Consider the following 22246-nt stretch of genomic DNA (forward strand, 5'->3'; position numbering starts at 1 on the left):
TATTATTAATCCATGGAGGGGGGGGGGCAGTAGATGACTATATTGTGTTTTAAGGAGTAAGGGTTACACATCTCGCATACTTGGCGGTCATGCAAGGGCGGCTTCCCCGCAACCTCTGGCCCACCACGCGACTGATACAACAGCAGGCCGAAACAAACCCAGTCTTGGCTGGCGGGCGAGTGCGGCTCTCTGTCAAGGGGGTGCTCGCTCCAGTCGCGTTGCCACAAGTCCCAGCACGCTCTGCGGACTCAAGCTTGTGATTGTCCCCGGCCTCCTAAGTCCCATCGGGTGTGAAAACTTGACGGCGAATTGGAGACTGGAACACACCATTTCTGGGCATGCTCCGACGCGCCCATCCCCGCTACACCCCTACAGTGTTGTTCCAAAATCAGGCCGAAATGAGCGCACCGTTACTATGCATGCGACGGCAGCATGCCTTCCCCGCTGCCCGTGGGATGCCAGTGAAATGTGACCGCGATAGCCAATGGGACAGCAGCTCTGTCCTGCCACACAAACCAAGATGCAGGATGTTTACGTTTGGTGGAATTTGGGGGCTGCGAGTCCAGCATCAATTTTTTCCTTTCGTATCCTGAATTTTCCATCGTAATGTAACACTAACAGGATTGTTCCGAGGAGGCATTTTGTAACCTGAATTTTTCGTTAGTAGAGACACCACCGTATGTGGTTAGTATGGTGGTAGGCTGAAACAAACGCAGCATTAATCACATAAATATCTTTTACCTTCAACACACGTAGTTGCATGAAATCTACATATAAAAATGGGAATTTTGGTTGCAGTTATGGTAATTTGGTTCATTAGGGGGAACATACGATCAAATCAAACAAAAATGATACTTTGGTGGCCCCCTTAGTAAATCGTCCAGTAAGTGCTCGCTTCTCCACCAACCAATCATGTTCTTTGCTGCCACCATCTGACATCCTCCAGCTATTACATGCAACTTTCCTTCATAATGTCAAAATAGAAACTGATCACAAATCTGGATCAACCCATGTGAACACTTTAATTCACAGATAAAAAAAAGGCAAGTCATTTATGCTCTTGGAGCAACATTATGCTGTGATAAATGCTGTAGAAGTGATTTCTTTTGCACCTTTTTTTAATCCCTTTAAGACACAGAGGGGATTACTTAAGAGAACATAATTTACAAATACATTAACATCTAATTGTGTGTGTATGTGGAACAAGATAGTACCGAGAGTGCTGTATTAAACATTAACTGTCGGACAAACATTCCAGCATTTACAAACCAGACATTTTAAGATTGTTCATTCAATCAATCTGACTCCTCCTTGACAAAATATATTTACATAGTTCACAGTAGATTTGGTACATTTTGGTTCACGGTGAAGGCATATTAGCAGGCATAGCAGACAGTGCAATAATAATAATAATGACAATAACTGGATTAAGGTTGGGTGGTATTATAGCAAGCATGTACCTAAATGCAGCCCTGTGGGGGCACAAGCCAGTGCAATCTGTAGGCCGGTCTCAAGCCCGGATAAATGCAGAGGGTTGTGTCAGGAAGGGCATCCGGCATAAAATCAGACAAATATGTGTGTTCATCTAAAGAATCCCAAACCGGATCGGTCGTTAACAACGCCTGCCCCCGGCACTGTTAACCTGCAGGGCGTCGGTGGAAATTCAGCTACTGTGGGTCGAAGACAAAGAAGAGGAGGAAAGCGGATTCGGCGGCAGAAGAAGAAGAGGAATGCCAGAGCCTACAACTCAGGCTAGGGACTTTGAATGTGGGAACTATGACAGGAAAAAGTCAGGAGTTGGTTGGTGAAGATTAGGAGAAAGGTTGACATAGTGTGCATCCAAGAGAGCAGGTGGAAAGGTAGTAAGGCTAGAAGTTTAAGAGCAGAGTTTAAATTATTTAACCATGGAACAGATGGGAAGACAAATGAAGCAGGGGTTGTTTTAAAAGAAGAGGTGCCTAAGAATGTCTTGGAGGTGAAAAGAGTATCAGATTGAGTGATGAGGCTGAAATTTGAAATTGAGGGTGTTATGTATAACGTGATTAGCGGCTCTGCCCCACAGGTAGGATGTGACCTCGAGTCGAAAGACAAATTCCGGAAGGACTAGATGAAGTAGTTCTGAGCATCCCAGACAGAGAGTGTTATGATTGGTGCAGATTATCATGGACATGTTGGTGAAAGAAACAGAGGCGATGAAGTAGTGATGGGGAGGTACGACTTCCAGGAAAGGAACTTTGAGGCACAGATGGTGGTGGACTTTGCAAAACGGCAAAGTAAAGGAGAGGAATGAAGATTAGCCCGAAATAAAAAAATATATATATATGTGGGTGAATGAGTGCAGTGGAGGGGTAAGGGTGAAGCTCCAGGGAGAAGAAATAGTGAGCGCGAACGACTTCAAATACACGGGGTCAACAATTCAGAGCAGTGGTGAGTGCGGTAAGGAAGTGAAGAAATGGGTCCAAGCAGGATGGAACAGCTGCCGGAAGGTGTCTGGTGTGTTATGTGACAGAAGAGCCTCTGCTTGGATGAAAGGCAAAGTTTATAAAACAGTGGTGAGGCCGGCCATGATGGATGGATTAGAGACGGTGGCACTGAAGAGACAACAGGAATCATCAGAACTAGAGGTGACAGAAATGAAGATGTTGATGTTCTCTCTTGGAGTGAGCCGATTGGGTAGGATTAGAAATGAACTTGTTAGAGGGACAGCCAAAGTTGGATGTTTTGGAGACAAGGTTCGAGAGAGCAGACTTGGATGGGTTGGACATGTCCAGAGGCGAGAGGAGAGAGTGAGTATATTGGTAGAAGGGTGTTGAGGATGGAGCTGCCAGGCAAAAGAGGGAGAGGAAGACCAAACAGAAGGTTGATGGATGTGGGGGGGCAGTGGGTGTTAGAGAGGAAGATTCAGGAGATAAGATGACACGCTGTGGCGACCCCTAACGGGACAAGCCGAAAGGAAAAGAAGACAGCAAGCAAGTCCCTTCTTGGTGGGCTTGACCTGTATGTTTCCACCACGAGCCCTTTGGAAGATTGTCAGCGGTGAACAGTCTGACCGGACGGAAAAAGGCAACAGCTCAGAAGAGGAACATGCGACGAGGGTCAATCGTCCCTCCGAGGCACGCAGCCTTCCATCTCCAGGACCTCCGGCCAGCCTTCGAACTTGTTGGTCTCGGCGCTATTCTTGATGTGCTGCCAGAATCAACAATATACAAATCAGGGTCCATATCATCATAGTTTGGAAGTAGACTTCTCAAACCTTCTTTGACATATCGTTTATTAATTTTATAATTTAGCTGTTTACGGGTATTGTCCCTTTTCCCAGAAATGACTTTTCAAGCTTCCGATTGCCTAAGAAAGGCCTCAGTTTGGTGTTATATTACTATTAATATTATTAAGTATTTGTTTAAATTATAGAATACATTGCAAGCGTGGCTACTTTCGTCTCCTGCGGCTTGAGTTTCCTTTTTGTCGCCAATTCGAAATAAGCTTTTTTGTCCTTGGAGTTAGAAGGTCAGCTTCCCTACATTGAAGAGAAGCTTTGAATGGAAAGGCCACAAGCACAAACTACCTACCTGCTCAAATGGACTCTTGGTCTTGATCCCTTTCCCTCCGACAAATATCCAGTTATCACGGAAGCCCAAGTTGTTAATGGCCGAGCTTCCCAGGTCAGCAATCAGCTTCCGGGCTTCGTCGTTGAGCCTAGAAAAAGAGAACAACAAATGTAATTGGATAAAGGCAGGGACCAATGCGTTTGATAACTAACAGGCTCCCTACTTGGTGGAAGGATCGTCGAAAGATGCCATCATAACCACCGTCCCGTCCTCTATTCCCTTCAGGAATTGGATGAGGGGGGCCACATCTAAGGATGGAATGGAGTAACATTTTCCACAGTCGTATTGTATGCTGACTTTTTCCTCAAGTTACGTGGTACTCACTTCCTGCCCACATGTCGAAGAAGTCTGTTTTGTTGAGCTCTCCCGTTCTTCCTGTGTAATGACAAAGAATTCGGAGTTAAACCAGATTGTTCTAGCAAGACCTACGAAAAGTCTCCAGATGCCAGACCCTAGAAGACATAGGAAGTCTATGATTTTGGTTCAAAGGTGACATTTTTCCAGATGTACTTCAGAAGCTGACGCAAACAAGAGATTTTGTCCAGTTACTAGGAAGTTTGGAGTTCATGTATTGGACTAAGGGATGGAGTGCCCCTGTGTGGATGTGGAGCATGCTGACAAAGTTGGAGAACTTGGCATAAAGCAGGAAACTCATGAATCAACTCTACAGTGGCAAAACTTGAGCAAACACGACGAAATTTGGTCGACATATCAATCATGAGTTATCGACAAAAAGTCTCAAGAAAGCTTGCCTGAAAAGCCGTACGGTCTGGCATTTTGGATTGAAGTTGCATTTTTGGCAGCAGAGATGAGACGAGTCACCATACGACAACTATGTCAAATCTGAACCAAACATCCCGCGTGTGATGAAGGCCGTACATTGAAGAGCTTCATAAGTGACTCCTACCGATTTGAAGATATAAATACCGCTGTTCCTCGCTGCTGGTTGCTTTATTATTTTGGATTTAAATATGATGATCCGGCAGTAGGGTGTCACAGTGTAAAACTGGCTACAACATCTGCCTCACAGCTCTAAGGAACCGGGTTCAAATCTGGCCCCGCGTTTGTGGAGTTTGCATTTTCCTCTCGTGCCTGGGTAGGTTCTTCCCATGTACTCAGTTTGAGGAGATCCTCGCCCAGAGTCTTTCAGCATGCCCACAACCCGAGTGTGCATGAGCAGTCGGGAAATTTATTGCGTGGATGGTGCAGCGTTACCATTGATGAGGGCGATGTTGATTCCTCGTCCCACGTTGTTCTTTACTGCACTCATGAGCCTTAAAAAACAAGGCAGAGGAGATAAGAGTGAACAACGAGATGTGGACCAGGACACACCCCCACTTTCCGGGGCCACTGTTTGACTAGACAACCTTTCCCGCCCATTCCAACACCTTCATCAAACACAAAGATGGCTTTGTATTGTGTTACCGAAGTCATGACATTGCTTACATTTTGTCCTCCAGGCACATTTTGGGCCCCACGACGCTCGCTGCGCCGCTCGCCATTTTGAAGGCAAAATGACCCGCAGGGCACGCCTTGGAGAGGCCGCACTTGTGCCGAACTGATTTATTTACTGAGTGGAGAAAGAGTTTCCTCAATTAATTGGACCCATAACAGATGTTACGACCACACAAAATATACTTACAACCTTCTTTCGCGAGAACTGATTTCTCTAAAAGACAAAAAACAAGACTCGGTTGGAGTGATTTTGGAATTTTGCACACCCCAACTTCCTAGTTCCTCATTGCTCACCCATCACGCCTCCCAGCCGGAAGTCCATCCTGATCTCCAGCAGTTGGAATGCCAGATAGATGGCAAGAATGAATGCGGAGATAAGCGCTCCCAACTTCAAAATACCTGAGGAGGAAAGAACCACCTTTGAGGGTTGCTTCACAGTCGTCCCATTCATAAAAAGTACCCCCTCCCGTTCTCTTTTTTTTTTTTAATGTTTTTTGTTCGTTTGTGTGGTTTTACTACAATTAGGATTTTACCTGCAGTCCGCACCATATTCAGTCAACTTCAGCCTCCCTGAAACGTCCATCAAAGCACACAAATATTTTTTTTAAACAAACACCACGGAAATATTTTTGATAACCAGTCACTGTTTGCTCACATTTTTCCAAGAAGCACTACCTGTTGGCTGGCTGCCATCTAAAGTTTGCTTCACTAGCGGCATCTTTCCGAGTGTCACTTAAACGCCACTAATCGTATAAAAGGTATGGCTTAATCTTTAAACTTACTTTACAACTATAATACAGGACAACAACATGTTTTCATAGTACCAAGATGAGTGTTGATCACTCCAAGACAAAGTCACACTACATCGTTACGTTCTTTGCACGGACTCTTACAGTCGTTCGTAACAGTGCAATTAAAAGTCTTAATACTTGTATTTGAAAACATTGAAAATACAATAATTTGACTGAAGGTATTTTGACTTACGCGTAAAAGAACTAACCGGTGTGACAAGCAGATGTTCACAGTGTCGAATCTTGAAGCGACACTACAGTTGCTATTGAAGAACAGAACGCTCACTTTGACATTAAAATGAAGGCTGTGGTCGCAAGGACATCGCAGCATCGGCAGGGCAGTGTGTTTATTAATTTGCAAAGCAACACTACAAACCAGCCAACAGGTTACGATTGTACATGTGATAAAATAATAGTTGGATTACTTGATATCTTTTTTTTTTTTTTTTAAATGTGTCGTAGTGACAAGTCATTTTAAAGAGACGATCTTTTTCATACTTCCTCAATCTTTCCTCTTCGTGGAATTCAATATGGATACAGGACGCAAGAGCGCCCCCACAAGGTTGAGTAAAAAATGAATAAAGCTTTATTTACATTTGACATTTCCACACACAAAAAATTACGAGATAATTCATTTGTATTACATACATTGTGCATAATTTAATAATTTATCAGTAATTTATACAAAAATCAGTATAAAACAGGAGTAGCATCAACATATCCATCTTTTGATATTCAAATAAAAATATATATAAATCAAGGCTGGAGCAAAGCAATTCAAATAAATGAACTTCAATAAATAAATATCAGTTTGTCATGGTTCTTCTGATACAATTTAGTGTCTGTCCGAAAGGGGTTTCACTGCAGAAGATTTTGCTGAGAAAAAATAGACACATTGTAATTATTTTAAAAACACAACAAAAAATATCAATAAGTTAGTATGACTCAGTGCTGATTACATTATCTGAGTCCTGTGGACAGTTCGGTCCATTACTGCTTTTGGCACTTTCGAAATCCCCTACGGCTCCATTGCGATCATCTTGAATCTGGAGATTGGAGAAGCGATAATTTGGCGCCCTGCGGGTAGATGGTGTGAAACAGCAGTCAGCCGAAATGTTCCTCATCCTCTAAAGTGGTTCTGAAGTGGAGCTGCTCAGCTCACCTGTACTGATAAACCCCTCTCCTGACGGCGACCAGAGCGGAGACGGCGGCGGCCAGGACAATGACGCCTGCGCCGGCGCACACCAGTATCAGCACCAGCCTCTCTCGCTGGTTACACAAAATGAGCTCTAAAGCAGTTCAAGAAGGAGTTTTTCAACGTCAGAGCTACTCACCGGTGTGTCAAAATGTGTCACCGGCACGGTGGAGTGGGCAGAGAGTGAATCGGGGCCGGGTTTGACACCGCAAGGTCTGATGACCGTCTGGACTGCCATCTGAGGAGAAAATCCCCCCTCACAGCGATTGCTAGGAATCTTGCGATAGCCCGTTGTCAGGAGCTCGTCCTCCTCTCCATTTAGGCACATTTCCAAGGATTTGTTGTGCGCGTCGGGCTGTCGCACACACTCTGATGTGTTCAGGTGGCGCTGATAGCCATAATCACTGTTTGAAAGGGTAATTTGTTTAGAGTCACTGCTGAACAGTCCCTTAAATTCTGAACTGCTGTTCTCACCACAAAAAGTCTTCCATGTTGCACAGGCAGGTACTTTCCTTCTTCACCATGACGTAGCTGCGACCATTCCGACACACAGCTTGTTTCTTTCTCCTTCGGTATGTCTCTTTGACACCCAGAATGCAGCCATCCCTCTCCGAAGTTCCTCCCTCTGTTGAGTGCGCCAACCACTCCTCATAATCCTGGTCACTACCTGACAGAATTAGATGAAATCTAGTCTTAAAACATGGAGGTTTCTGGTTATAGTTAACGTATTCATAACCACCACTCACATGTCCTAGTAATGAGGCTCTGAAAGTCAATGGTGACCGCCACCCACATGGGTTGATTGTCGTCTTCAGGACGGAAACCCCAGACACTGACGCTCATCGCCTTGGTTCCCGGCTCGGAAGCAAGGCCGGCAAAGAAGAAAGGCTGCTCGGTGAAGTTGTACGACTTCCAGCACTGGCCCTCATCAGTTGAGAACCTGAGAAGCAAAAGAAAAAGGTTATCGAAAGGAGATGTCAACAAAACACAAGAGCAACACCTGTTGGAAGCTAGTTTTGGGATTCTGGGGATAAACCAAAAAAAAAAATAGGGAACAAAAAGCAACAGCAACTGTAACTTGCTTTGAGAAGGTGGGGACAAAAAAGAAAAGAGGACATAAGCAACAACAAAAACATCAGCCTGAACTTGGTTGAGGAATCTGGAAATCAATCGCACCAGTTGGACCCTGAGTTGTCCAACCTGCTGAGGAACATCAACAAAACAAGAGATAGCCAAACGCAAGAACAAAAACCATCTGTTTCAACCGTGTTTGAAAGCTTGTCAGCGATCAAAGATAGAGCTCAAAAGACAACCGCAAGACCTGTTGTGTGTTCCATACTTGATCGTCTTGACTTGTCCTTTGCGCCGTGCCTCCACAGCCACGACAAGCCCGCCAGAGTCCAGTATGCTGTAATGGTGGGGACCCCTCAGTGTGCCCCTCCAGTTGTAACCACCATCAGAGGAGACAAACACATCTGGATACTGCCACGACGACAGGGAATCACCCACCGTGCCTAAAGCAGAGGAGCTTTAAAAACCATGTAAAACAGTGCGGAAGCAGATAAAGCAGTGATTGTTACCATGTGCGAGGACCAGACCAACAGCGCTGGCCTCAGACATCAGGAGCATGGGGACGATGTGATTCGTACGGCTGTGTTCTCCGTGTATATGAAGATTGCACTGCTGAAAACAGCGACGGGTTGGACAAATGTACAGTACCTACAAATAATAAATCATTGAATTGCATGGAACAGACATTCTTTACTTCTTCTTCGCATTCCACATTCTGAGGTTTGGAAAGTCGATGCCAGGTTCCTCCCCGATTGAAGGAAATGACTGATCTGATTCGTCCATCTGGAACGGCGAATGAAAACAAATGTTCGTGGGTGTGTTGAATACCACACGGGTGCAGACTAGCCTACCTTTGTCCAGTTTGTTGGTCAGATACACGCCACGGAGCGAAGTGATGTTCCGGAAATCGCTCTTGCGCTGCCCGTCAAACAAGTGGCGCTCCAAGGACTTTGAAAACAGGATGCCGCGGTCATCTGACGTGTACATTGTCCCGAAGTACGTGTCTACGGGAATTTACACTGACCATGTGAGACTTTTGTCCTTCTCCTAGACAACCATCCCCTTGCAGTCCAAAAATAAACCACACGCTCTCATCAACGTTCTGCGAGTGCAGGGTAGGGCTCGTGTAAACATCGATGTCATCAACGCTTTACGTTGATGACATTGATGGTGCAAATCTTAAACTGAAATCCTCAGCAGTTCCGTAGCTCGACAGTTTTTGAATTCTTGCAATTGTCTACATTGACATTTGAAAAAGGGGAAATACTGCAAAGGTATTTGAAGTTTCTGATTGACCACTTTCTTCCATGTTATCAAAAGAATAATTTCATGAACAAAATGGTCATCAAGTATGACAATTTGCACCGTCTCTTAAGACGTTCAAGCAGAAACTCCCCCAAAACTCACATCTTTAATGGATTTAGAATTGTGAAGCTGCTATAAAATAAGGGATCCTATGTCAAAATGTAAACGTTTTTTTTTTTTGATTCAACCAGCATTTGTTATCAGTAAATATGACTTAAACTGCAAATCCAATTCATTTTCATGTCTTGAAACTGTGTTGAGTGTAATAATTTGACACTGTGCAATTTAAGTTATTTTTATTTTTAAAAAATTAATATTGGGAGGTCTGTTAAAGAACTGAGTTATACATATTTTTATGCTTAATGGATTTAAATAAATGCCGACTTATCATTTGTATCAGCTATTTAAGAAAGTCAAAGAGAAATATCACTTGGATATTAATACGGAACGCGCCCATCCATTTTCCCAACAGCTTATCCTCAATACTGTCGTGAGCCCAGTGTAGATGTCAAGTCATAAATGCGTCATGTGCACCCAAGACGGACAACGTCAGCTCAATCAGGTGACACGCATTAGGAGTGTGTTTGTGTGTGTTCACGTGGTACACCCTGATCTCCAGACACGCTTGTCAGCTTTTTGTGGCATAATCTAAATCTCTTAACTTCTGCGGGCGAAAAAAGATAAAGCCCCCTTTTATCAGCCCTATTTATCTCAAGTCTTGTCAATTAAAAAAAAAAAAAAAAGGAGGAGGAAATTGCACCCATTTAGGGACGTGTGTTAAAAAGGGTAAAGAGGCTTGGCGGGAATGTAAAAAAAAGGTGAAAAGAAAGAATAAGACATCCATCTGGCGTGGTGCGCTCAAACACAGAGTATGACCGAATGATTTGTCAGCAGGAGCCAGAACCTGTGAAACCAGTTCAGTCTTTGCAGTTGAGTTTTTCCATGACATAAACAAAACAAGAAACTGTGCGTTTCTGCCAAGTTTTTAAGCTATTTTTGTTTTTACCTCCCGGGTTGTCGACATGCATAAAGAGCATGTCCTCGTCGCCGTCCAGGATGGAGTAAAACTGCGCACACACACAGACACAAAAGATGATGGAGGCATGAGAATGTGTGTAATTATGATGACTAATTTCATTTTCAGGCCATCAAATTTACTTGCGAGACTAATTGGTTTTCCAGGTGTTTATTTTAATAAATCCATCCATGGTCAATACTTTTTAAAGACTTTTTAAATAATGCTATGCTAACTTTGGAGATGAGCATTCCAATTCCTTCTTCATCCTAAGAGTGCGAGTTAGTGACTACTATCACTGCGTTGGTTTGTCTAACAATTTATTGTCTTATCGAAGGGGTTTTACGCATCGATTAGTCATTGTCTTCGAGGTTTACTCCTCATAGCATTGGCTGTATGTTACCTTTTGTCCTTTGTTAATGGTGCGCCACTGTTAGCCGCTACAATGCTAGGCTTTCACGTCGAAACAGACTTTTCTTTCTCAATTGGTTCCGTTGTCTTTGAGAAACCGAAACAAGATTATAAATATCATTTAACCTGGAAAGAAAACTATTACCTGTTCGGTTGAGGCTGACGGAAGTAGCGCTCGACTGAAGGTGTCTCCTTGGTCGGAGGAAAAATACATGACCCTCGGTGATCGCTGGGAGGAAAATAACATCATCTAAATGTTTATTCTGTAATGGTGTGTCATTTAAAGATGTCTTACTGTATCTTCCATGACTGAGAAGAAGAGAAATGCTCCAATGTAGCCGAAACTGAAGACATCTTCATGGATGATGGCGAAGGTTTTGCCAAGGTCTTTGGTCCTCTTCAGCTGCAGATCGCCCCTCTCTTCTGCATCCACTACAACGACAGAAGGTAAACATCTGTATTAATTTGATATACACTTGGAAAAACAATTGTCAAAATCCGGGTAGAATAGAGAAATGATTTACACCGGCCATTTTTTGCTCTTACTTGTGTCTGCTTTGCTGCAACTGAAGAACAAATTAATACCAGCCCCCCTAAAGAAACAAAAAGATGTCGTACTTCCAAAACTTTGATTTGAAACAATTTTCAACGTGAGTCCAGTATGTGTTCAGTGTTTTTTTTTACAAGGTGTCTTTGAGGTTGTGATTTCTGTGTCTGACTTCCTGTTGTTTCTCACCACGAGAAAGAATGCACTCCATCATGCACTTTTGTCCACGCGGCGCCAAAGTCCAGCGAAAGCCACAGAGCGCCCTGCGCGTCAGGAACAGGAACACATTAGCCATGTTTACCTTCTCCCAAAGGCGTGACCCCGTGCGTGCTTGCGATAGTGTCGTCTAGTTCTTAAAAAGTAAAACAAACAAGGCTGTGCGGGACTCACGTCGATGCTCAGCGCCACCAGCAAGTCAGGGTTGAGGAAGTGGTAGGTGATGGGCTGAGCCAGGTGGAAGGGGAGCTGCACAAAGCGAAAGGTGGCAGCGGCGTCCGTAGAGGTAAAAATGACGCCGCCCGGATGGTCCACCACAGGTGTGTCGGCGGTCAGTATCACCTGTTAAAAAAAAACAAACAAAAAAAAAACAATTCATACAATATATGGAAACCATTTTTGTGTTGCTTAAAATGTTGGCAAACTGAGATGACGACCGACAAAAGTGTGAGGAACTTCATAATATCACTGCAATATAAATCGTGGGGTAGGAATACGTTTTTCTGGGATGTCTGTACTGGGGAATCCGGTTAAAAATGTTGTGGTTCATGCCAAGAACCATGTGACTTCTCTTCTTCAACCAGAAAAAATAAAGTCAAAGTTACTCTTTGCCAATAATTCCCGTCAAAAACAGTTCGAGCCAAGATGACAATAAAGTTGTCCTTGTATCTCCACTTTTGTGACTTTTATACATTTCAATTTCAAAACAACAAACAACATGTTCGTTGGAGCTACGCGGCTTCAGTCGGATATCATCGCTAAAGTAGCCTCCGTTAACGTACAGTACTAGCAACGAAGAAGCATCGTGCTACTCGTGATCTCCAACTCACAGAACTTCCCGGTCCCACGCTGACGCCAAACTCCTCTTTGATAAAAGTGTGGTTGATGCTCTGCGAGATGTCGTGAAAGGACTTGCCGTAATCAGTACTGGAAAGGAAAGATGCGATTTCTTGACGACACGACTAATCGGAACGGCAATTTGTTGTTATTCATGACTGACCTCCGATAAAGACGTGAAGAGCCTCCCTCAAGGAAGGTGTCGATGGGAGCGCTGATTGTAGACAACACCAGGATGACCTAGAAGACGGACGCGTGCGTATACTTTACATTTTTTTTCCAGGTACAGTTGTTGTTTTGCGGTGATGTTCAAGTGCCACACTTACCCCGGTACCATCGCCCACCCACGTGAGAATCACATAAGAGCCATCGTCACCATTAAACCCCGTCTGAAAAGCAAAACCACACCACACTGTCAAACTGGAAAACTACTTATTTGCATTCCTTTGCTTTACATTTCCTCATTATTGCCAATCAGTGTCGTTTTGTTCCTATTAAATTCATTCTGTTGTTTTTGATTGCATGGAAGAATGACGAAAATCACAAAATCAAGACTTATGCACGCCAACATGTATTGTGTCATACTAAAACTCCACAGAACCACAAAAACTGTATTTAAACTTGTACAACACTATGGACTTTGGCCTCATTCGCATTAAAAAAAAAAAAAAAAACACGTTAAGGCCTCACCTCGTGTGTATTGTCGTCCAGTAGTCGATTCTCGGCGGGGGTGAGGCTGACCTGGCATGACTCGAAAGCAGGACCGCCGGAAGCCCTGGAGGTGGACGCGGCGTGAGCGGCGCCCTCCCTCAGGCCAGTGCGCGTTTCGGCCCCGAATCGGAGCAGAACGCAGAGCGCCACGACCCGCCAACAGATCATGACCGCTGCCGGAAAAGCACGGGAGCCCCCCCCCCCCCCTCCGGTACGGTGTTCTCGGACGGGATGCGTGTGCGCAAAGTGGCGGGGCGAAGGCGACGGAGGCAGGTATGTGGGAGTAGGGAGGGGGGGGACGGCTCATTAAACATGGAAAGTGCTGCGTCCTCTCCGGCGAGTGTTGGAGCCCGCACCCCCCGCCACCCCCCCCACCTCACACCCACGCTGGGGGCCAAATTTGCGCAGAAGGGCCCTCATGTGACCTCACAGGGCGCACATGGAGGCTCCGCTGAAGAGACAATTTTTCCATTTTAATAAAAGAACTAATCCTGATCATCAGATGTACGTGACAAATTTAAGCAGGTTTTATCTTTTACACAGCATTTTCCCAGGCACTTTAGTCGTGGGTGTATTAGAAATCTTGACAAGATGGTTCAGTTTATTGAATGAATTTAATTTGCATTAAAACGACAAGAAATGACTTAATATTGGGGCACACCAACGCATTACAGCCCTTCAAGCACAGGCATGCAAACTTTGGCCAAACGGGCATTTACATTATTAAGAGTCCTGTGATATTTCTTGCATTACTGTAGAAGGGTTTCACCCTAAACTGATTCACCAGAAAGTGTATTTATTCATTTCTCATTGATAGCTTTGATTTACTGTAAATATATAGAATATTTGACATTCAATAGGTTATTCATTATTCTGAATGAAGGACACATTTTACAATCAAATTAAAAGGCATGACGTACGTTAATATACATCGAGATTGCCCAACACTTCCTTTTAGGTGTAAAAAAAACCAACAACTTTTATTTGAGACAATGTGATACATTCAGACTCCGAAAAGAGAGAGTAAAACTTATAGATGGAATACAGCTGCCTCGGTTGATGAACCAGCTGCTGAACCTCGTGTTTAAACAGTACTTTTATATCAATTTGAACTCAAGATTGTCTTCAAAGAGTGTTTATTCCAAACCGTAACAGCATAAGTTGAAGAATGAAGTTATCTGAATACATTTGTGATGGCATTCTTTTTTTTGTTTGTTTACATGTCACACATTTGCCGTTCATTTTAGTCAATCACAACAGAGACTTCGGCCCAGGTTCATCATCGCAGGCACGTGTTTTAAATACAAATACACAAACCAACAATTGCCAGAGAGGCCAGCCTTCCCAGTGAACGTGATTTATTTTTAATCACGAGACCATTACACTAAAATATTGATTCTGAAAGTTTTCAATGCAGCTTGCAGCCCCGAGGGGCGAGGTTGCATGACACATGGCGGTGCAAGTCTGTCGTCGGCTCAACAAGTTTCAGTAGTGCTCTTTCGACCCATTTTTTAAGCTGCCACAGTTCCAGAAAGTGCATCCGGCAGACATTTTCTCACTACCGCACCCCCTTGTCAGTAATCCAGGTGCGAGGTCGCAGAAGATTTCCCACGATGCCTCAGCGCGGGATCTCTTTCCGCGTCCAGGATCCAGCGGTTGTCGTGGACGTACATCAGGCCACCGACGGAGTCGCCCAGGCTGAAGAGGAAGGCGAAGATGGCCACAGCGCTCCCGAAGAAGTAGAGCTTCAGGACAGCCGGCACCATTTCTCCAGATGAGCACCAACAACCCTGTCTAATCAAATATACACACTGTCATAATATAAAATGAACTGGAGTATATTTACATTGATAAAGTTGTGCGTATTAGTTTACATACCCTGCCAGAATTTGTAGGCTATGTATCATTTCCTTTTTTTTAAAAAAAAAAAAAATGCCATTGATCTGGAAAAACAACTATTTTAAGCTAATTTTAGTTCAAATAAATTGTCATTTTAGAAAAAAAAAAAACAACAACATACTTTGCTAAAGAAAATAACGAGAGCATCAGTTTTCAGTAAATACCCCCCCCCCCCCAGACCCCCAACAAATGGCCAGCATTTCATAAATTCTTCCGGGTATGTAAACTAATTAGGACAGCTGTATATTAATAAATACTGTGGACGCAAGTCAGATAGAAACAGTCAAAAATATTTAGAAGGAACGAACAGGAAGAATGTGGTTAGTGGTGCATTCATGCGTTGGGTAAATCGCAATACTATACTAGTCTGAGAAAACCACCCAATTCACTTCCGGTAATTTCCAATACAAATTTGAATTATCGATTTGATCCGTACACCTAAAGTCGTTTAAGATGTCATTTGAATAAAACACACCTTACTTCATCTAGACTTGCAAATACCCGCCACTCGAGTCTTACATGACGCTAAATTACATCGCGAAAATGAAAACGAAATCGGACAAACTTGCCATTCAAAAAGGGGTACCTGAACGCACCACCAGCAAAACTGCATAAAAATCCCCAACTCGTGGACAAAATTACAAAAAAGACAAACGTTATTTCGCTGAGCATTTCTCCTCGTTTTTATCATTTTTAAACGCGCGCCGGCTTTTTAAAGACGCATGCAGAACTCACTTTGCGTTTTGTTTCTTGCTGCCGGAGGTTTCCAAAACAAGCCGAGACAAGCCTAGGAAGACGCTAGCCGGTATTGAGTTATTACGAAATTGAATTAAAGTAGATATTAAATGAACGTTTATTTAAAAAAAAAAAAAAAAGGTTTATCATAAAGAGCCGTGGTCCTCCTCTCCTGCCCGCATCTCAAACGTCCAATACGTAGAGGAAGTAGTGAAGAGGGGTCTTGGGGGTGAGGGGCGTGTTTCCGGTTAAAGAAAAATGACAATGAAATAATAAAAAATGTAAATAAACGTTGGCGCTTTGGAGCCCCTAACCTATAAGAACTAATCATGAAAATAAATGAAAAGGATCACAAAGCACAACGTTTCCAATGATGCCAAAATCCACCGACTTGTTGGCGAGAAGCGGTTGTCGTTGTCATCCCTCTGCCGGAGTTCAATCTTGGAGTTTCTCAAAAATCCCAAGTGTGGAAAATTCCCCACTACACATTGGTCACGATTCCCCCTCTGGTGTAGTCATGACACAAGGGAACACAAGGACTTTTATCCTAAAATGACTAAGCCTTCTATTTTTTTTTTACATGTTCATATCTTGAGATAATATTCTTTCATGTAATTCACATATTGTTCCAGGAAGCCTCGAGTACAGGCAGGCTGGCATCTTACTGTATCGTGAAATATTTCGCCATATTAGTTGGAACCGCCATTGAAAGATTAAACTTCTGAGTCAGCACTTTGGTATTGTTTCACTTGCAAATAACAACTCGGGAAGGTTTCTGCTTTCCGTCATGCGCTTTCACAATAACGTCTAAAAACAAGTTTGTGAAAAGCAGCTGGAGGACAGTCAAGCGTTCAGACTGCAAATGAAAACCTTGTGTTCTTCACTGAAAGTCATGCCCTCAGATTTTACACGTCAGCAAAATGTTCACGTTTAGCTCTTTAATGTCACTTTAAATTCAATGACAGCATATTTAATGTGGTCTCTGTGCTCATAACTTGAGGCCGTTGTGTACACCACCTGCACAGTATGCGGTACTGTAAATGTATAGCTTGGTGCAATGACATGCGTTATCCACAAGAGGGCAGTAGAAAAGTGATCACGACTGACAAGGCCAAAGGGAGGAAATATACTCAATTACTATTCATTTATCCATCCATCCATCAATTTTCTTTGCCTCGTATCCTCACAAGGGTCGCGTGGCATGCTGGAGCCTATCCCAGCTGTCAACAGGCATGAGGCGGCGTACATAAGACTGATATAATATGACAAAAAAAAAAACAATTGGTAATGTTAGACATGCTAAGGCAGCACGGTGGATCACCTGGAAAGTGTTGGCCTCACAGTTCTGAGGTCCTGGGTTCGATCCCGGACCCGCCTGTGTGGAGTCTACATGTTCTTCCCCCGTCTGCGCTGCGTGGGTTTTCTCCGTGGACTCCGGTTTCCTCCCACATCCCCCAAAAAACATGCAACATTAATTGGACACTCTAAATTGCCCCTCGGTGCGATTGTGAGTGCGATGTGCCCTGTGATTGGCTGGCGACCAGTTCAGGGTATACCCCGCCTCCTGCCCGTTGACAGCTGGGATGCGCTCCATCGCTTCCCCGCGACCCCTGTGAGGATAAGCGGCTAAGAAAATGGATGGATGGATGAATAGACATGCTAATTTAGTGTCCAGATGATGATTAAAAATACATGATTAAAAATAATAGTGTAAAAGATATTTTGTAAAAAAAAAAAAAAACTCAACTTTATTATTTAACAGTGTTTGTTTTTAATCATGTGAACCACCGCAATACAATTTAATGTGGTGAAGAGGCACCCTTGAGATGGTTAGAGAGCACAATTTTTAGTCTTTTGTGATTGAGTTTACCGCAACAAACACACTAATAATGACTAACACGCATCAAAATTATTTCAAGTCTAAAACAATGAAACATGAACGGCAGAGCGGCTCAGTTTATTCACGTGAATGATTAGAATGCAGTTGATAACGTTGAATCTTTTTTCAGTTTCAAATATAACCGTTGTGTGCGCGCGACGGCAGCTAATTAGTTTGAAGAGGGTTTGTTGGCATGGCTCCCCGTGACCGCGTCAACGTCGTGCGCGCATGACGGCCATTACGGCAAATTCAAAGCGGACGTGCGCGTTCATTGAAGCCGGCTCGTCCCGCATGTGAAGTCCTGCCTTTCATGTCATACGACCAGGCGGGTCCGATACGTTAGCATGTGGTGGAGGAGTTTAAGAGGTTTTTCCGTCTTAACTGCCACGGTCACCTGCAGGTGGTCGAACTAAAGTGTGTAGTACACTGTTTGGAGGTGAACGTTGAAAGTCAACTGGGTTGGGGGTTGTGGGTCATGTGACTACATATAAGCATCACTGCATGAAAAAAAAAAAAATGCTCTTCTTCCCAGTGAAATCCTCTTTGTCTGGATCAGATGGCTCCACAACTCTCCCGTCCCTCTCTCTCCGCTCCGGGGCCTGACGACGCTTTGTCCCGCGTCCCCATCACGGCGACCTCCGACTCTGGCCGGTGACGCCGTGCGGGCTTAACATCGCCACGGTGACACCAGCTCTCCGGGAGAATCTCCTTGGTGACGCCCCTCGCTGACACGCCTGTTGTCTCCTCTCAAGGCAGGTGCACCCCGCCAGTCCTCGCCGCATGGGAACATTCGCCGCCAGATAAGCGTATTTGGACAACAACTTTCACGGTTCTCACTGGTGGAATCCCAAATGTAGTCTGCACTTTGGAAGGGAGTCAAACGACAAACTCGGAGCAGAGATGGACGTCTACCAGGGCCGACAGGTGGACCGGCAGAGGATCTCGGGGAACGCGCACCCCCGTGGGGAGCAGTACGGCCGGCACGAGACGGCGGCTCAGCGTTACAGCGCCACCCGCATTCAGGCCGGACTGGGCCCAGAGAGGTAGGACGATCCGATCTGCGGTTCCAAGGCCACACGGATAATAAGCTGCCCCCGCTTAGGTCCTGATCCTTACGAAAACAAGACTTTGTGCAAGCTTTTAAGTACAGGCCTCTCATGGATCACCACGGGGCAATCCCGAGCAGGCTTGGGAAAAGGAACCACTGATCCGAATGGCCAATGACCCACTTTCAGCCATTCAAACTCAATCAAATCCCTCCTGGCCTTGCTACTCTCGCCTTAATGGTAACAGAAAGGAACGCCGTCAATCTCTGTGCGTAACTTTCTCCTTAGTGCTCGCAGGCAGAAGTTTCCACACTTGTTGTGACATTGTCCATTGTCCTCGTGCATGATGATATTGTGAGCACGAGCAACTCGCCGACTCTGAAGATAGCAAGAATCACAACAGGCCTAGGATGAATGCACAAGTACTTACATACCTAACCGAAAACTTCTGAATTGATTGGGACGCTTTTGAATTTATAATTTTCACGAGATTGGTGAAACCCAAGGCAAATTTTAAACATGCGCTTTTCTGTCTTCCAGCATATTTTATTTATTTGTTGCTGTCTCTGTCTCCATTTCAGCATACTACATTAAAAAAAGCAACCCCTCACACACAAAGTATTGTTTAATGCTGAAGATTCTGTGTAAAAAAAAAAAAAAAAGCAATTTAAAGGAACACAGTGAATATCTTAACATTCATTTCTAACGACTACCATGTACTATATCAGAGATCATCAGGTGTGCCTATTTCACACATTTACTACAAATATTGCCTTTTTTTTCAACCGTCTATGACAGCAACACACTGTGACAATAAAATACTCATCCAGTAGATCAATAACTACAGTATCTACGTACTTGGTGCAACTAATACAACAGAATAATACCTTATTGTACCAGCTGAGGTTTCACATTGAGTAAGTACTGGAATTCGCTTCAGAGCACTTTAAATTTGAATGAACAAGTTTCTCCTGGGACTTTAATAAAGGCCAAAACGACAACAACAGAAAAAAACACCCCAGTAAATTCAGACAGATGATACTATGTTCACTGACAGGACCCAAGTATCTGTAAATATTGGTTCCTGATAAGTACATAAACAATCCTTATGTTTAATAGAATAAAAAAAATGATGAATAGTTTATTCCAATGTCTTTTGATCGTTCTTCAAAAACCTTCCACGTGTACGCATGCGCATCTCGGTTCTGCTACGTCACGAGTAAGCAGCGTGGTGAGGATCAGCACGCCTCCACGCGGAAAGGGGACGTAACGAGGCGGCGGCTGGTACATATTCACCAACCCCGCACCGTGACACAAAAAGCGCCCCACTCTCTCCACTCCTGCCCTGATTTTTTTTGTTTTGTTTGTTTAAAAACTCACTTGTTGGATCCACGGGCGACGGGTCTCTTTTTCTTCTTCGAGGTAATACTCTAGCCGACGATGTCTATGCCTGTTAGCATCCTGGCTACAACCACTGCACATTTATACACTACGAAGCCGGGAGATCGCTTTGCATTTTCCCGTAACGCAGCGTGACGGCGGTTAACTAAATCAGGCTCATTTCAAACGTTTGGTAGTTTTTTTTTTTTGTTTTGCCCCCACCAAAAGTTTAAAGAAGCCGTACACGCGTTGACAAGACTGCGGACATGCGCACACCCGAGCGAGACGCATGCTACCAATGCTAATCGCTAACTTGCGCCACATGTAAACCCACTACACTAGTACGTGCAGTGACCAAAAAAAAAAAAGTTGTTATAAGTGCACTTTTGACACCAAATGCGACGATCCATAAAATTCTAGTTGCACGAATGACTGTCGATGCATGTTACAGTGTTAGATTTAAACGTATTGTTGGCATTTTCGTTATGAGAGCACTGTTCTTGTTAACAACACACGTTTGTCCCTGAAAACATTGTGATCTTTTAAATGTTTTGTGACTGCTTTACGGCCTCTCCAACTGCAGCTAATATTAATATTAGTAAATTGTCACGAGCATCACTCTTACTCGACATTACGCCTCACCTTTGCGCACCAGAACACGTTTAGAAGCTAAACAAAGTAGTCTCGCCCCCATCCTCTGCGAAGCTGCTTTTATTTCAGAATTAAAGCCAGGTGTTATCGTATCGCAAGCAAACAGAGCTGTCCGGACATTGTAACTATTTCAAAACTTGATCTCATAATGCAGCCTTTTGAAGGTCGCTAATGTTTGCTAGCAGGCGATGTAGGTCACCGGGCCAGTTAAGAAGTGTCGTTAAAGTCTTCTTTTTTTAACAACTTGCTGCTTTATAATAATTTAAGTAATGTTGACTGTTTTTTTTCCCCCTCACTTCTTCATGTCATGTTCTTTAGAGTCGCGACTAGAGCATTGCAATGTTGGCACCCCGCTTTTATCCCCCGGTAAAACGACGTATTTATTCTATGTATGATGTCATCAAGAGCCAGCGGGTGCTTGGCTCTTGAGAGGCATTTGTACTTGGTATTATCAACTAGCCGCTTGGCTCAAGATGTTTTTGCGGCTGCCTAAAAGCTTCACAAAGGGGTACAGTGAGATGATTTTATTCTTGAATGAATGTTGCAAATCACACCTGATTAGGCATTCGATGTAGCCAAATAGAAGCTGGAAGAAAGTATTTGAGGCATACGGCGCAGTGATAGAGAATTTAGGGGAGTCATAAGCAGTTCCCCAAAAAAATCAAAGGAAACATGCTATAAAATGCTAACATATGGACTCAAGTTTCTTCTTTTGTTTTACAGTATGGCAGATTACCTTATCAGCGGCGGCACGGGCTACGTCCCGGAGGACGGACTGTCGGCGCAGCAGCTCTTCTCCGTTGGCGACGGCCTCACGTACAAGTAAGACGTCTCCCCCCCCCCCACACCTCTACCTTCCCGTTGGAAAGGCACACACTTAAACGTGTCATCACTTAGCGCTTTGTAATGGCCAACACGTTCTGAACCAGCAGATGTGACCAACACTCCGACGGTCAAACGGCAGAAGAGCTATGCTCTAAAGGAGATGGGTTGACTTACAAGTGAGTAGAACAAGTCAGTTTGAACCCTCATACGAAAATATCGTGACTGTCCTGATGAAAGTAAAATAAATGAAAAATTCCCAGAGGTGAGAAAGCACATTTTATCAGCAGTTATTATGGGATGAACATCGTCGTCGCTTTACAGTGGAACCTCCAAAATGGAGATTTTCTTGGGAAAATTCAGCTACTATCTTAACGGCTGCCTTGGGAATTAGCCATTTACATTTCCCTGGCATTCACGTGTCCTGTCAGGCATCCTCAAAGGATCAGTAGATTGACTTTATTTTAGTTTTATCATACCATACATGCGTTCCATTTTTGCCACGGGAAATAATGTTTTTGGCATTCCCGCTGTGTCGACCATTGCTAACTATGTGCATGTACTGTATGCATGGCCTCACATATTAAATTGATTAAATTCCCATGTTTCCCCGATTAGATTTATATCTGGCTAACCTCGAGCTGGCATCCGAGCATCACATTTTAGGACATA

At 43.9% G+C, this 22246-nt stretch overlaps 3 protein-coding genes and 2 long non-coding RNA genes across 24 annotated transcripts in view; 2 read left to right on the forward strand and 3 right to left on the reverse strand.

Annotated features, from left to right (window-relative positions):
• LOC133493777 (uncharacterized) overlaps positions 1-14872 on the forward strand; it is a 74429-nt gene extending 59557 nt beyond the window's left edge. The window contains exons 7-9 of one of the 6 annotated variants that reach the window (XR_009793151.1): positions 9898-9987; positions 11169-11298; positions 14741-14872. This is a non-coding gene — a long non-coding RNA (uncharacterized LOC133493777). The other 5 variants (XR_009793155.1, XR_009793156.1, XR_009793154.1 and 2 more) reach the window with 5 other exon arrangements.
• On the reverse strand, positions 1006-6294 carry fam3c (FAM3 metabolism regulating signaling molecule C). Of its 2 annotated transcripts, none has more exons than XM_061807484.1 (10): positions 6048-6294; positions 5597-5633; positions 5358-5462; positions 5254-5277; positions 5055-5178; positions 4824-4882; positions 3933-3983; positions 3772-3856; positions 3570-3696; positions 1006-3186 (listed from the first exon to the last, which is right to left on the reverse strand). In XM_061807484.1, the coding sequence occupies exons 2-10, from the start codon at positions 5610-5612 to the stop codon at positions 3097-3099; spliced, it is 681 nt and encodes a 226-aa protein (XP_061663468.1). In that variant the 5' UTR covers positions 5613-5633; positions 6048-6294; the 3' UTR covers positions 1006-3096. The 2 variants fall into 2 exon arrangements, with proteins under 2 accessions (XP_061663468.1, XP_061663467.1); XM_061807483.1 differs by having other exon boundaries at positions 5251-5277; positions 6048-6292.
• Positions 6565-13430, reverse strand: si:dkey-159a18.1 (sortilin). 5 transcript variants are annotated; one of them, XM_061807535.1, is made up of 20 exons: positions 13142-13430; positions 12778-12840; positions 12615-12691; positions 12445-12541; positions 11789-11956; positions 11588-11661; positions 11398-11444; positions 11147-11283; positions 10997-11080; positions 10432-10492; positions 8972-9124; positions 8806-8903; positions 8630-8732; positions 8389-8563; positions 7796-7989; positions 7524-7716; positions 7189-7453; positions 7017-7123; positions 6814-6931; positions 6565-6730 (listed from the first exon to the last, which is right to left on the reverse strand). In XM_061807535.1, the coding sequence occupies exons 1-20, from the start codon at positions 13328-13330 to the stop codon at positions 6713-6715; spliced, it is 2421 nt and encodes an 806-aa protein (XP_061663519.1). In that variant the 5' UTR covers positions 13331-13430; the 3' UTR covers positions 6565-6712. The 5 variants fall into 5 exon arrangements, with proteins under 5 accessions (XP_061663519.1, XP_061663521.1, XP_061663520.1 ...); XM_061807537.1 differs by having other exon boundaries at positions 6565-6931; positions 8630-8729; positions 8815-8903; XM_061807536.1 differs by having other exon boundaries at positions 6565-6931; positions 8815-8903.
• Positions 14479-16181, reverse strand: LOC133493776 (uncharacterized). Its single transcript, XR_009793150.1, has 2 exons — positions 15797-16181; positions 14479-14956 (listed from the first exon to the last, which is right to left on the reverse strand). It is a non-coding gene; the product is annotated as an uncharacterized LOC133493776 (long non-coding RNA).
• An 11-nt stretch (positions 16182-16192) lies between these two features.
• The window catches only part of impdh1b (IMP (inosine 5'-monophosphate) dehydrogenase 1b), a 30829-nt gene continuing 24775 nt past the window's right edge, over positions 16193-22246 (forward strand). Inside the window, exons 1-3 of one of the 10 annotated variants that reach the window (XM_061807522.1) lie at positions 16193-18718; positions 21476-21574; positions 21682-21753. In XM_061807522.1, the coding sequence (XP_061663506.1) occupies positions 18576-18718; positions 21476-21574; positions 21682-21753 (314 nt within the window). In that variant the 5' untranslated portion in view covers positions 16193-18575. Of the gene's footprint in view, positions 18719-19914; positions 20144-21121; positions 21261-21475; positions 21575-21681; positions 21754-22246 lie in introns of those variants that run through there. The other 9 variants (XM_061807523.1, XM_061807530.1, XM_061807531.1 and 6 more) reach the window with 9 other exon arrangements.

The sequence above is a fragment of the Syngnathoides biaculeatus genome, chromosome 20 (genome assembly GCF_019802595.1).
Source record: "Syngnathoides biaculeatus isolate LvHL_M chromosome 20, ASM1980259v1, whole genome shotgun sequence".
Taxonomy (NCBI): Eukaryota; Metazoa; Chordata; class Actinopteri; order Syngnathiformes; family Syngnathidae; genus Syngnathoides; species Syngnathoides biaculeatus.

What these genes read in the sequence shown, in the direction of transcription:
- si:dkey-159a18.1 (XM_061807533.1), bottom strand. Translation starts at nt 13,330, where the DNA reads ATGATCTGTTGGCGGGTCGTGGCGCTCTGCGTTCTGCTCCGATTCGGG. An exon ending in GGGTGGGCGATGGTACCGGG is followed by an intron (nt 12,692 to 12,777) that starts GTAAGTGTGGCA and finishes TCCGTCTTCTAG; the next exon opens with GTCATCCTGGTGTTGTCTAC. An exon ending in GCGTGGGACCGGGAAGTTCT is followed by an intron (nt 11,957 to 12,444) that starts GTGAGTTGGAGA and finishes TTTTTTTAACAG; the next exon opens with GTGATACTGACCGCCGACAC.
- fam3c (XM_061807483.1), bottom strand. An exon ending in CCGGCTGGGAGGCGTGATGG is followed by an intron (nt 5,278 to 5,357) that starts GTGAGCAATGAG and finishes TTTGTCTTTTAG; the next exon opens with AGAAATCAGTTCTCGCGAAA. An exon ending in TTCGACGATCCTTCCACCAA is followed by an intron (nt 3,697 to 3,771) that starts GTAGGGAGCCTG and finishes CTCTTTTTCTAG; the next exon opens with GCTCAACGACGAAGCCCGGA.